Source organism: Chiloscyllium plagiosum, unplaced genomic scaffold (genome assembly GCF_037043375.1).
Source record: "Chiloscyllium plagiosum isolate Xiang-an unplaced genomic scaffold, Cpla_swu_hap1 HiC_scaffold_16, whole genome shotgun sequence".
Lineage (NCBI taxonomy): Eukaryota > Metazoa > Chordata > Chondrichthyes > Orectolobiformes > Hemiscylliidae > Chiloscyllium > Chiloscyllium plagiosum.
Genome location: NW_028270154.1, coordinates 48842741 through 48856790, shown reverse-complemented (window position 1 = coordinate 48856790; position 14050 = coordinate 48842741). Strand labels below are relative to the sequence as shown.

The following is a 14050-nucleotide window of genomic DNA, read 5'->3' as shown; positions in this document are numbered from 1 at the left end:
GACTCCACTTTCAAGTAGCTATGAACCTGCACTCTTTGTTTATAACAAACATTTCAGCAATATCTGTAAAACTGGAGGCTGATGGAAGAGGAAATGTTAATTTCTAGGAAAGTGACATTGAGCAAACTGATGGAGTGGTTGATTGATAAGTCTTCGGTCCTGACAAACTTCAAGCCAGGGTCTTAAAACAGGTACCTAATGAGGCAATACTGATTTCATATTAGTTTTCCAAAATTAATTGGATTTTAGAAAGGTTCCATTGGACTGAAAAAACACAAATACGACCCCTTTTTTCATGACGGGAGGAGAAAACCAAGCATTGTTTGACACCGATCATGAGAAAATTGTTAAAATTGATCATTAAGAAGATTATAACTGAGCTTTGGAAAAGCTCAAAGCAATCGGGAAGATTGCACAATTGTGTTAAAAGGAAATTATGTCTAACTAATTTATTAATGCTGTTTGAAGGAGTAACATACACTGCTGATAAAGGAGAACCTGTAGTTATACTATATTTAGATTTCCAGCAAGCATTTGATAAGATGCCACATCAAAGCTTTTATAACAAGTGAAAGGTCACATTGTAGGAATTTACCTATTTGCTTGGTGGCTGACAGGAACCATGTATAAACATGCATAAATGGACCTTTTACAGATTGTTAGGATGCGACAAGTAGGGACTCCAGGAATGGAGTGATTGAAGGCAAGACAGTTAAATTTGCAGGTGACACAAAAGTCGGTCAGAAAGTATATTATGAAGATGACATAACATGGTTGCAGACCAATATAGATTGGTTAAGTGGGTGGATAAAAATTTGGCAGATAATGTGAAGTTGCTCACTTTGGCATGAAGAATTAAAAAGCAGATTATTACTTAAATAGAGATTCATTGTAGAATTCTGACATGCAGAGGATTCTGGTTCCAGTGCATGGGTCACAAAAAGTTAGTATGCAGATAGAGCACATGATCACAAAGGTTAATGGGATGTTTTCCTTTATTATGAGCGATACTGAACATAAGTAAAAATGTTATACTTTAGTAATACAAGCTATTGTATCTCAAATATTATGTAGGATTTTGGTCTCATTATTTAAGGACAGCAGTGCTTTGGAAGCAGCTCAATGGAGATTTACTAGATTGACACCTGGAACAAGCAACATTATAGATAATGGTTAAACAGGCTGGCATTGTTTGTACCTGGAATTCAGAAGAGTGAGGAGTGATTGGCTAAAGTTTAAAAGATCCTGAATGGTCCTGACAAGGTGAACTTGGAAATGAAGTTTCCTCATGTGGTGAATCCAGTATTAGGGGACACCCTTCTGTACCTGAGTACTTTTACTTAAGAATACTTAAGGCAACGTTTGATTCATTCGCTTGATTATAAGGTTATTGGGTGTAGATGGGAATGTGAAATACAGAATGAAAACGAACAGCCATCTTTGTCCTGAGTGGCAGAATGGGCTTAAAAACTTGGATACTGGATTAGTGGTGCTGGAAAAACACAGCAGTTCAGGCAGCATCCGAGGAGCAGTAAAATCGATGTTTCGGGCAAAAGCCCTTCATCAGGAATACAGGCAGAGAGCCTGAAGGATGGAGACTTGGATAGCCTACTGTTGCTCCTAACTTGTTACTTTTGTGTATGCAAGAATCTTTAAGCCAGGAAAGAGTTTTTACAAAGTCCAATGAGATGACAGATTATTCTCAATGCATAGGGCCTCAAAGTATGGTTCAATGTACCTCACAGTATTTTCTGGGTGGTACCACATCGTCAAGTAGAAATCTTACTGACTGCACTCTCTCACTTCACACCCCAACAGAAGGCAAATTTATTCAGATACCTGTTAGTATTGTCTGCGGAAGCACATCTTCCACTGTATGGCTCCCACAATGCTTCTGAGCTTCAAACCCATACTCTAACCTTGTGCTACCACATCCGTACCTCAAACCTCTCATGTTACTCCCCACCCCGTCCCTCCTACAACCCCACCAACTCAAGCCTCATGTTACCACCTTCTTTGTTCTGGCCCACTTCCTTAAGCCACCCACACCATTCACCGGTCTTGCCTTGTCCAATTCGTCTAGCCTCATACTAACCCTCTTCCTCCCCCCGAACTCTTGTTACCGCCTCCCCAGATCTTGCGCTCGTTCACTCGGTCCAGACTTGTCTTACAATGAGCTGAAGGCAATCCCTCTGTAATGAAGTGGCTGCGCATTGGCTCTAATGAATATTGTGCGTCCAGTCTAGGTATATGGACAGACTGGACCTCAAACACGAACGCGTCTCGGCCACTCGTCTTCATTTGATCCAACTGGTTCGACCTTTCCCGTTATTGTATAAACACAGGGTATGACAACCTCCGCAGAATGGAACTGCGGCAGACCTCACCAATCATTCTTTTTTTTTTCCCCTACCCGCTTCGCCGTGTAAGGATCGTGTCTTCGTGATTGACAGTTGTAATGGAACTGATTCTACAGCCCGTTTTCTCACTCTTCAAAGTGCAGGGAACACACATTGCTACCAATACCACTTAGACCAGCTAAAGGGACCGTTCACACATAGCCTGTGTGGTCAGAACCACGTAAAGTAAAAGGCATGGTAACATCATTTACCCAACTTGTCCTGGTCCTTTTCCTATATTTTGCAGGTATGCAATAGCAGGTTAACAGTTCATACTTGGTTTATTGGTCCATTACACTGAACGTAGGGGACTTGCCAAAACAACTCTTCAATGCATTCATTATCTCTTCGCTGCAAGTTATGCAAATCCGCAGACTACCGATTCAATTGGCCCTTTACAGAATTGCTTTCATTTCTGACTGTTTTATCCATTTTTTAAAATTTATCCAGTCAACATGGGTAACGTACCACATCCAATCTTGGATAATGACAGTCTGTAGCGTTAGCTCACAATAGGTTACACCTAACTTGCAGATAAAATTGCTGCATTCTTCAAACGTTTGGACAAGTGCAAATGACAACTGCTAAACACACGATGAATGATTTTACAGCAAAGTCAAACAGGAATCCGCCTGGGCGCTCTGAAAATGTATTTGCGAATCCTGGGTTACTGGATACGGTTAACGCACATCAGTAAAACAGTGATTCTAATGTGTTTATGATCTACTCAAAATTTCACTGTCCTTTTTTTTACAGAAAAGCGAACAAACGGGATTGTCTTACCTATGTGAATGATGGAATCACTCGCTACCCTGTCGGGATATAAGATCCAAGAGATGGATACAATCAGAGCGGCCAAAACTTCCATTTCCTTTAATCAGTCAACTGGAGACGGCAGTAACATTGAACATCCGCTGCTTGGAACACATAACGTAAATACAAAACCTTGCGATCCAATCTCCCTCCGACTAAATAAAACATCTGGGTTGAAACTGGTGATTTGTTGCCAGCGGCGGGAAAATACGTTTCTGGAACTTTACGGACTTTGTTTTATGAAGAAAAACAGCAGCGTGTCTCTCGAATCCACGCTTCAAGAAAAGTGACTCCAAGGTAAACTATAGCAAAAGAGATGCGGGATTCAGCAGGAACTGCTCCTTCCCCGGCCGCTGATGGTCATGATCTGGCAAAGAACTGTATTTCACCGTCAGTGGCAGCTACCGATTCAGCGTCTGTCAGGAGCAGAAAACCCATGACAGCCAAACCCAAAGCCAAAAGCTGAGCAGACAAACCAGTGAAATAGTACAATCTCCAACTGCAGAGCGTTTGCGGAGCCCCTTTCCTGTCTAGTGCTTGCGTGGCTTGGATTTCAGTTAATGTTGGGAAGTCCCTTCCCTATGAGAAGGCAGCGGAGGGACAAGTCACCTCGATCTCTCCTGAATTAATTGTCTTGGAACAAAGCTTTAAAAGCGGTCAAAAAAAAACATGAGACGCCAGACAAATCGGGTCTACGCAGCCACTAGCGGCAATAAATGGGAATACGTTCAATTTGCGTAAATAGCGAAACTGACGTTATGCAGCATTCTCTGAAGCAGGACACGCAGGAATATGTGTGTGTGTGTGTGTGTGTTGGTCGAAAACTCGACACGGATTGTTAGCACCATTCCAAGCGCGCATGATGAAGGAAGCTCAAATCCCCTCAGCCATCCACTCGTTGGTACGGGCACTAATGCCCTGAAGCTTTTTTTTCCTGATTAACGCGATTTGATGTGTCCTCCTACTTGGATGGAGTTGCAGTTTGAGCTGAAAGACCCGGGAATGGTAACCACGGCACAGAGCTAAGTATGGCCATCCCGACGTGAGGGGGAGTGGGGGGGGGGGGGGGGGGGCGCATCTTATTCAAAGCGAGCAACAAACTTGGCAGGAATGTGGGCAATGGACATTGGGGATGGAAGCAATTGGCTCTTTAGTCCGAGTTTGCCATGACGTCACGGGGAAGCTCTGTTTGATGAGATGTCAGCTCATTCACTCCCAGTATGCGAACTGTAACTCTCAAAGTGGATGGATCCACTAACTCATGTAAAGGAGACATTGTCGAATTGAACTGGCTTTTTTCTTTCTTCTCCCGACGGCAACGCTCGATGAAAAGCAATTAAGCTGCCCTTAGCCACCACCAACTTTGTTTCCGTTTCTAAATAAACACCGAAAGAACTGCGAGTGCTGTTCAATCATAAACAAACACAGGAATTGCTGGAAAAACTCAGCAGGTCAGGCAGCATTCTGTGGAGAGAAATCCGAGTTAACTGCTGAGCTTTTCCAGCAATTTCTGTATTTGTTTCCACTTCGGGCAGTGCAAAAATGACCAGCAGATGTCCATTTCCACTGATATCCTGCAGGGTCTGCTTTACAATCTGTCCGATTTGTTTCACAATTCCAAGTGGTCGGAGAGAGGGATTCCTTGTCATTCATTCAGGGTGCGTGCATCTGGTCAGAATGTTTTTACATTGCCACTTGTTCAGCTCGAGCCAAGAAACTCGTACCCACACGCTGTCTATTTAACACCATAGATCTGCATTCTCTCAGTCTGGTCACAGAAAGAAACTGGTATTCCATGTTGCTCCGGGTTGTAAGTGTCAATCCTTCAGAAACTGAAGAGAGCAAAGAAATGAAATGTGAGCAGGGCAGTACCACAGCTTGGGAGGTGGGGGTGGGGGGGTGTGGAAGGAGGCGAGGTGCTTGATAAGGTGATGAATTGATGCTGACTGCCGCATTTATGAGATAAAAGAGTTGGGGCTAAAGATTTAAACATAGCCAACACGAAAATAGCCAAGGGAGACAAGGAATGCGAGCGTTCTTGGATGGTGCAAAGGAATTCGTGCCGGAGACTATGCAATGAGAGTGACGACAGTAAAAAAGGAGAGGGAGAATGTGACATTGTAATTCGGAATGAACAAAATGAGACGTTTTAGAAACACTGACTTTTTTGTAAATAGCAAAAGAGGAAAAAAAGTAGAGAAGTTTGGAACTAAAAAGACAAATTTGATAATGCAACTTTTTTTGTTTAATATTGATATTTTGGTTTAATATTAATATTAATGCTTGACATAAATAGGAAGCAATTGTCGTTAAATGGCACGGTACAACTGAATTGTTTACACTAATGCCCCATCTTGACCCTGAGAAGGGCCTGCTTGTTTGAAAAGATGAATTGTCGTGTGGCACACGATATGCTTTGACAGTTGCAATGGAAAGCAAATTGACCAGAAGGTACCCTGCTGCGTTTTATACCCACATTGATCACCCAGTCGGTGAGCATTCTTCTCTCGGATCTTCAACCTCACCCACAGATTCCAAAGAATAGTCTGATTAGCTATACGATTCCTGTCCACACCCCAAATGGCAAACTGCATGAGAATGCCAATGTACGGCCTACAGCTTACAGTCAGCATATAATTAAAGCTATGGACCTCAAAGAAGGTAACAATGAACAAATGGTGGTCATATAAATTAGTTAACAGCCAATGGAGCATTCCAAAAAAATTAGTCATGATTTGGAGATGCCGGTGTTGGACTGGGGTGTACAAAGTTACAAATCACACAACACCAGGTTAGAGTCCAACAGGTTTAATTGGAAGCACACTAGCTTTCGGAGCGACGCTCCTTCATCAGGTGCAAAGAGCGTCGCTCCGAAAGCTAGTGCTTCCAATTAAACCTGTTGGACTATAACCTGGTGTTGTGATTTTTAATAAAAAAATTAGAGTTGTCTTGAATGTTATGGTAAGTTATTTTGACACTCTTGAGTCTACATTCTATTTCAGTGATAGTAGGATATCCTTTTTAATATAAATAGAACTTTAAATTGTCTTGGAGTTTGCCATACTAGTAACAATGAGTTTTTCAGCACTTGTTGTTGCTGCGAGGTGAATCTGGCGGCCAGCGCTCCTGGCTACAATTGCACAATTAAAAGTAAATATCTGGAAATTGCTGTCAAAGGCACTTTGTTATTCACGGGGTATGTTGCTCCAGTCCAGAACAATTAACACTGAAATTCCTGCAAAGGCTTGAACTTGAAGGTACTTACGAGTTAGTTCCCACGAAAAGTGGTTGGAAAAGTTGGGGCTGGTGCAATTTAGAAACAATTGGGTTTTTCAAGGTATAAAAATAAACAATCAGCTTCTCTATCATTGAAAACGTGACGTACAAATCGGGAGCTCTTTCCTACAAAAGATAGTTAATGTGCAAATCAAAAGTGCTCTTTTTTAATTACTTTTTCAACATGTCTCCCTCAACTTCTTTCCATGCCCCATGAATATCGCTCAACATTTATTTTGATTTCTCTACATCACTTAAATCTAATTTAGAATTCCTGCTTTGCAATTTTAGTTTGGGTTCCATCTGGCACAGGAAGGATTCTCTAATCTGATTGGAGAGCCTCACCATTGCTTGTCCTGTTCAGAGACACCAGAGATCTCCTGCAGAGGGCACCAGCTGGAACAAATAGCAGATTAGGGAATTTCAACTGACAAATCCATGACCAAAGAGCAAAAGTTGTCATTGAGATGAACAGTGAAAGCTGTTACTTTGCTGCTGAGACCAAAATCTTATTTCTAATTATCTTCTTGGGCCCAAAATAGAACAACCAATAGATTTATAATAGTTGTAACTGCAGAAAATCCATGCAGCCATTTTTGATCATGTTAAAAATGTACAGCAATGTCTCCCCTCTGAAAGTTAATTACAGATTAGAAAGAATTACAATTATGGGGTAATCTGAAGTGATCATCTTCTTGGTAATAACAATGTATTTTAAATGTCCTTAAATCCAACAGGTGTAACATTAAAATGACCTAGCTTTGTGTTTCTCCAATAAGACATAAAATGTACTTTTTGTAATTTTACATTTCATGTTGATGACCAATTGAGGAGCTGTTAGTCTAAGTCAAGATTACAAAAATAACGATCTGTTTTAGAATTAAAAATTAGCTGATGGCAATTCAAATTAGATTTTTAAACCATTATTGAAAGTGAGAATAAATCCATTCCAATTCTTAATTTGCTTTGCATATACAATACTATTTCTGCGTTGGTCTAATTTATATTTGTTGCATTTTTTTCCAGGCTTTCTCTTATGTATTTTGTTTTATAAAGTAATATGTTTGAGAAATTTGATCCTTTTCAATGTAGTGTACATCTCTTATTTTTTTGCTGCTTTGTGACTGAGAGAAAACAGTGGTGGTGAATCTAATTCAGAATGTACATATATTTTGTCAGATAATCCCATTGTAAGCATATATCAGGTTTCCTCAGAAATCAAATTCAGGAAGGATAAGAAGCAAATTTGGGGGACCCAACCATTATCAACTAGCAATCAATTGGCAATTTTCTGTTGTTGCTAGAAAAATGTCAACAGCTTGTATTTATTGTAGAAAATGATCCCAAGCATTAGACACAAGATTAGTACTAAATCAAAGAGAAAAATATCAATATCATTTGTAGGAGGGATTACAACATGTCAATGCATTGGATAGAATGCAGAAGTGATTTCAAGGATATTTTCAGTACTGAAAAACTTCAATTATGAGGATAGACTGTCGAAGTTGGGATTGTAATCCCTGGAGAGAAGAAGGCTGAGCAGATTTAATTGAGGATTTCAAAATCATGAGCAGGGCGGATAGAGTAGACTGGGAGAAGCTGTTACAGCTTGTAAGAACAATAAGATTTAAAGTAATTTGCAACAGAAGCCAGGGTGATGCGAGGATAAAATACTTTTTCACTTAGCGATTAGGTAGCATAAGGAATGCACTGCCTGGAAGTGTGGAGAGTGCAGGTTCATTTGAGGCATTCAAGAGAACATTAGATGATTAATGGCTGGAAATAGTGTGCAAAGATATGGGGGAAAAGGCAGGAGCTTGGTAGTAGGTAATGTTTGTTGGAAGAGCTGCTACAGGCACGATAGGTTGCAAGCCCCTTCAGCACTGTAACAGTTCTGAGATTCTGCAGCATGTGTTTCCAATGGGGAAAGAGAAAGGGAGAGTTCTAATCATTACAGTGATAGGGTCAGCCAAGGTCATAGAAAGAGTTCAACACAAAAACAGTTTTAAAATTGTGATGTTTGGAGACCAGGAGCCAAAGTACTAAACTGCTCCACCATTCATTAATATCATGGCTGATCTGACTGTGACATCAAATCTGTATTCACATCAAAATCTAGTAACTTTTCAACCTCTTACATTTTGAGAATCCATCTAACTCTGCCTTAAAAATATTCAAGGACTTTGCTTCAACCACCTTTGTTCAGGAAGTGATGTTCAAAGATACAAGAACTGCTGACAGGGGAAAGAATCTGCCTCATCTCTGCTTTTAATGGACAAAACTAGATTGTTGATCTGCTTATATTAGTCTCCATCTTCCAATAAGAAGAAATATACTATCCACATCTACCATGCCAAGACTCCTCAGGATTTTATTGAATATATTCCTAATGATTCCTTTGTATTTTGTATTAAACTTTATGTAATGTTGAACTTGAAGTGCAAGCTTTGAAACAATTAAAAATACAAAATAACTAATTTTATAGATATTGATATCTAAATGTTGCAAAGATGACTATTAAATGTTGGCCTTGCCAATGATACCCACTTCTCATGAATTAACTTAGGAAAAAAACTCAATTTCCAACATGTATATACTTGCAATTAACTACAATTTACAATTGAATCAGAATTTAAGAAGACAAAATTGTCAACTTATATTTTAAAAGTATAGCATGGGTCATAGTTGAACCACAATGTTATTTTAAGAAATCTGTTCAACTATTCAGAGAAACTAAGCTAAAACCACTGTTAAAGGGTATATGTGTATTTTGCAATATTCTCTGTAAACCTTTAGTAGGCATTTTTTTTTAAATGCACAGCCCCGGAAAACCTTTTTTTAGGTGCATGGTCATTTGGAAGCGCCATACTGAACATGGCCTATGTGGACACTTTAAGAGGAAACATTGGTTAAATGCAATACAAATACTTCAAAAATTCACAATAATTGAGCCACTGTCAGGTTAGTATACTGAAAATCTGATTCCAAATTCTGCGCATTTGTATTGAGTCCTTGCAGATGATTTCAATCTTCTCTTCAAAATTTAGAATATACAGTCCACCATTAACTGTAATTCTGCTATTGGACAATATTGATTCAATGATCCTGAATGTGTTAAGCATTGCACTGGATACTAATTTAAGATTATCGGTCAGGCTCATAGTGTGATATGCTAATGTATGCTGGGAGCTTTAGTTATTGAAACATAGTGCCCTCCTCTCTTAATAAACAAAAATAGCAAGTTGATGTATTGTACCTTTTCTCACTGAGGAAAGTAATATGGAGAGAGCCAGTCCTTGCTATAGCTCCATGGTAATACTATGACCAGTAAGAGATGGCTTAGCTAGCTTGAATTTAATTACTTAACTAAGACAGTTACCAGTTTCTACAACACCTCCAAGTCAACATAGTCCATTCAATCAACACCTCTTCTCACATTGTACAATTTTTTCTTTCCTGTCTAAAGTTGGTTTTCTTGCATTTCTGTCCTGATGATTGCAAGGCTAAGCACATTAACTTCAAGTTTCTTTTTAGAAATGTTTAGTATCAACCAATAACACTGTACAAGATAACAATACAATAAATACATTCTGATAGAAATAAATCAAAGGAAAGTACTATATTGGAAATGTCAAATTGTTAACCTTTATTTGTTTTAAATGTAATATATATATATATGATGTTTTCCTTCCCTTACAAGTTCCAGAGCAATCTAAAGGCTTATCAAATTTTCCCATCATGCAGTGTGAATGGGGAAAATCAGAGAAATTGACAGCAGTGAAGCAATTCTTCAGGACTTCATTCTTGTCAGATTTTGTTTGACACTTTAGTAAACTTAGACATTTTGCACCACACCAACTCAAAAACATATCAATTCACAACTCTGCTCTCTTAAACTAGACTCTAACCTACCATTGTATTTCATTGGTTGTTTACACAGGCTAGAGCTGTGTTTTTCACGTAGTCAGTTCAGATTTATGTTTTATAATTTTATAGACTTCCATCATATATTAAGAAACCTATTCATATGTTCAAACTGAGTAATCAGCTTTAACATTTGCTCTGGCTCAAGAATTTTCGAGGTAGCTGTTTAGAGTATTTATATCATGGTTTACTCAAAAATTAGTAAAAGTTTCTGTAGTTTTAAATACCATTCATTAACAAAATCATACACTAGCTATGCATAGTTAATTAGTTTTAGACTTCTGAGGCAATTACATTGAAAGTCAGTGTACACTTTGTCCCCAGTTCAATGTTACTTCTCCACTGAGTCACAAGGTGGAGCACCTATCTCTGAGGAACCAAGATTTAATATTACTTTCGAACCTGATCAAAGCAATTGTAAAGGCAAAATATTTCAGATCACCTTTAAATTGGAGATTTCAGCCTTTCTGCTATAACCTGCTGCAATAGCACTATTTTAACTATTCCATCCATTTGCTGATTTTATCCAACATACAGTCTCTTCAGTCATTCACAGTTTTTAATTATTTGTAAATTTGCTTATTAACAGCCGCAGTCTATTCAGCCTCTCCATATAGCTCAAATCCTCCAATCCTGGCAACATCCTTGTAAATCTTTTCTGAACCCTTTCAAGTTTCACAACATTCTTACAATAGGAAGGAGATCAGAATTGCATGCACTATTCCAAAAGTGGCCTAGCCAATGTCCTGTACAGCTGCAACATGACTTCCCAGTCCTATATTGTTTGATTATGACACCATGATTTTATAAGCATCAGAATGTCCCTCCACAAGCACCAAGTGTCACTATGTACTGAGGTTCTACCTGTCCCCGGTGTTGCAAAGGATGGGCCTGGCCTCGCTGTCGCGGAACGCTCCGAGTAGTTGGACCATTCCATATCACCTGTCCTTCGTGGAAAAATTTATGAAGAAAAACACCTTTGACCACAAGTCCATCAGGAAGTGGTCAGCACGTAGTGTCCTTGAGACCCTTCGGGAAAAGGAGAGGGCGGATCCTGTCGAGCGCTTCCTTGAGCAGACTGTCAAAGTCATTTGGCAAAATGCCTCATCGCCAGAACTTTCCAACAAGCACCAAGACATGGCTTGGCTGGTGGTGAGAAGGACTCTGCCTGTGAGATCCTTTATGCACGCCTGGACTCTCAGCTGCACCGCACACTGCCCTCGAAGCGGCTGCGGGGGGGACGAGATTGGCACACCTTCTGGAATGTGCCTATGCAAAGGAAGTCTGGAGAGGAATGCAGTGGTGTTTGTCAAGGTTCATGGGACTCCGTGCTCTACGGTCTGTTCCCCGGGACGCACACCAAGACGAACTGTGCTTGGAGGATCATCAGACCTGTGGGCAGTCCAAAACCTGTTGATCTTCCAGCTGAAGGAGTTGAAGCCGACTGAGTGATGCAGACTGGCACATTCCAAAGTCCAGGACTATGTGTTGAGGGATGCGCTGAAGCTTGGGGCAGCTGTCACCAAGGCACAGTGGGGAAAGACCACTGTGTAACATCTGCCTGCCTAAGCACAGGGGGCCCACGCAGTAAGGGGGCTCTGTTGACCCCCCAGCTAGATATGTGGACAGTAATCGTACAGACCTGTATATATGAATGATTACTCTGTCTCTACATGCAAAGAAATGGAAAGTTTATGTATGTATGGCATGACCAATTGTACAGATCATCAAAATATTTTATGAATGAAGTATATTTTTGAAATAAAAAAAAAAATCAGCTTGTCCCTCCACCACATGGGAAGACCACAATCACTGACCTCTGTGATTGTAAAGGGTTTTCCTTTCCATGGCTATAGAGGGGTATCAGGACCACCATTGGAAGATTTGTCCATTGTGGCAATGCTGCTCCTTTAACAAGGCTATATTGTCCTTTTTTTTAAAGGGGTCATAAAGGCAGTGGCTCCGATATGTCTGGATTATCTTACTTGAAGAAGTTTTAATGTGTTTTTTTTAAGCATTTGTATAATGAAACGGGAGTGGTCAGTTCTGCCAGCTGAGCTTTTGTCTGGTTTGGTTTTTTGTTAGCAGTCTGGCTGTTCAGAGCTGCTGATCAGTAACAGCTGGGAAATCTAAACAAGCAGCTTCAGTGGTAGCAGGTTCCATGCTAAACCTCTCTGCCACCTCTCTCCTTTAAGAACCTATGTCTGCTTTTACCTTTTTGTCAAGGGGGTATGTATGGGGACTGTTGCAAGCATTTGGACAGCATCATTAAGTTGGGATCATCTGTTGGGTTTTTGGATAGTTTAAATTATTCTGTATTCTGTTTTCTTTTGTTGGTGTTTCATTTGGTACTCTGTAAATAAATTCTGTTTTGTTTAAAACTAAATGGTTCTGCCAGCTGCATTATTCCTGGAATATTTACTTACACCTGTTTAAAACAACAAGAAACATCAACGTCTGGGATACCTTCCTAAAATGTTTTGGTCGGGGGGGGGGGGTCTGGCCTGGTCCATAACACCATGCAATCAATTGGAACTGCCTTCCTTACCTGGGGACAGTAAATATTTATTATCACCCTTTTGGTCTTTTTTTTAAATGAAGAAAGGTTAAGAGAGAGGTGCTGAGTGGCCTAACTCAGAGCCAATAAAGTAAACAGTTTGTGATGCCTTGTCCTTTTTTTAAATTTGGCCCAAGTTGTCAAGCTCCCACATAACTAGTACTTTTTGTTTGAGTTTTCAGTATCGGTTGCTGCTGGGGTCTTGAAGCTGGGTGTGGACATTGTTTTCCCTCTCTGTTACAGCTAAAGGTTCTCTTCCTGCTGTTAGGCTTGTGTGTGAGACAATCTATTTTTCTGAATTTGCCTTTGCCAAAGGTGTGTTTATGGGATATTACTAATTTGGAACAATTACTGTTTCATAGTTAAATAATCCATTACTCTTGTATGTTTTCCAAAACAATTGCTATTCTAATTCTTTCTTTTGTTGTATTTTGACTATAATGTATGAATAAAGTGTGTTTTGCTTCAAGACAGATAGTTTGACCATTTGAATTGCATCTGGAATGCAACACCTGGCCCTTGTCTTTAAAATAAGAAAACGTTAGGGCCTCTTAATATATTTTGAGTGGTTTGATCTGGTACACAACAGGATGACTCAACATGACCTTGTCCATGCCTTAGCAGGGGCCACCTTTTATTCAGATTGCAGGACTTCTGAGGGCATCCTGATAATTGAGTTCAGGGAGACAAGCTGCAACCTTTAACTGGATAACAGTCCTGGACTTTAATGATACCATTATTCACCCAGAGTTAGGACCCACTTTTGATCCTCATCATCAGGAACCAGGGTGTATTAGTAAGGTTCAGGCTAGAGCTTCCAAATGTTCATTGTGATGACTTTGTGAGTGAATGAAGTAAATGCATATGAGTGAGGCAAAGAAGGTGAGAAAAGTACAGAGGCAGGCATTGAAATGGAGAGAAGAATATATTCAGAGGGAGGAAAGGGACAGTAGTTCAATTATATTAAGGAAGTAAAGGGGAATGGGAAAGGAGGTTGCTGGTATAGAGTAGAACCGAGTGACATGGGTCAGTAATAGCATTATAATAGTATTGTAACAGTAATAGTATTGTTGAGTAATTC

General features: G+C 39.9%; 1 protein-coding gene across 6 annotated transcripts in view; it reads right to left on the bottom strand.

The window, feature by feature from the left end:
* Nucleotides 1-4275, bottom strand: part of LOC122556682 (glutamate receptor ionotropic, delta-2-like) — a 530324-nt gene extending 526049 nt beyond the window's left edge. For all 6 annotated transcript variants that reach the window (XR_015759754.1, XR_015759755.1, XM_043703715.2 and 3 more), the window contains exon 1: nt 3183-4275. Coding sequence is in view for 4 of the 6 variants with exons in the window: in XM_043703715.2 (XP_043559650.1) it covers nt 3183-3267 (85 nt within the window). In the remaining 2 variants the exon portion in view is untranslated. The remainder of the gene's footprint in view (nt 1-3182) is intronic.
* Nucleotides 4276-14050: the final 9775 nt, after the last annotated feature.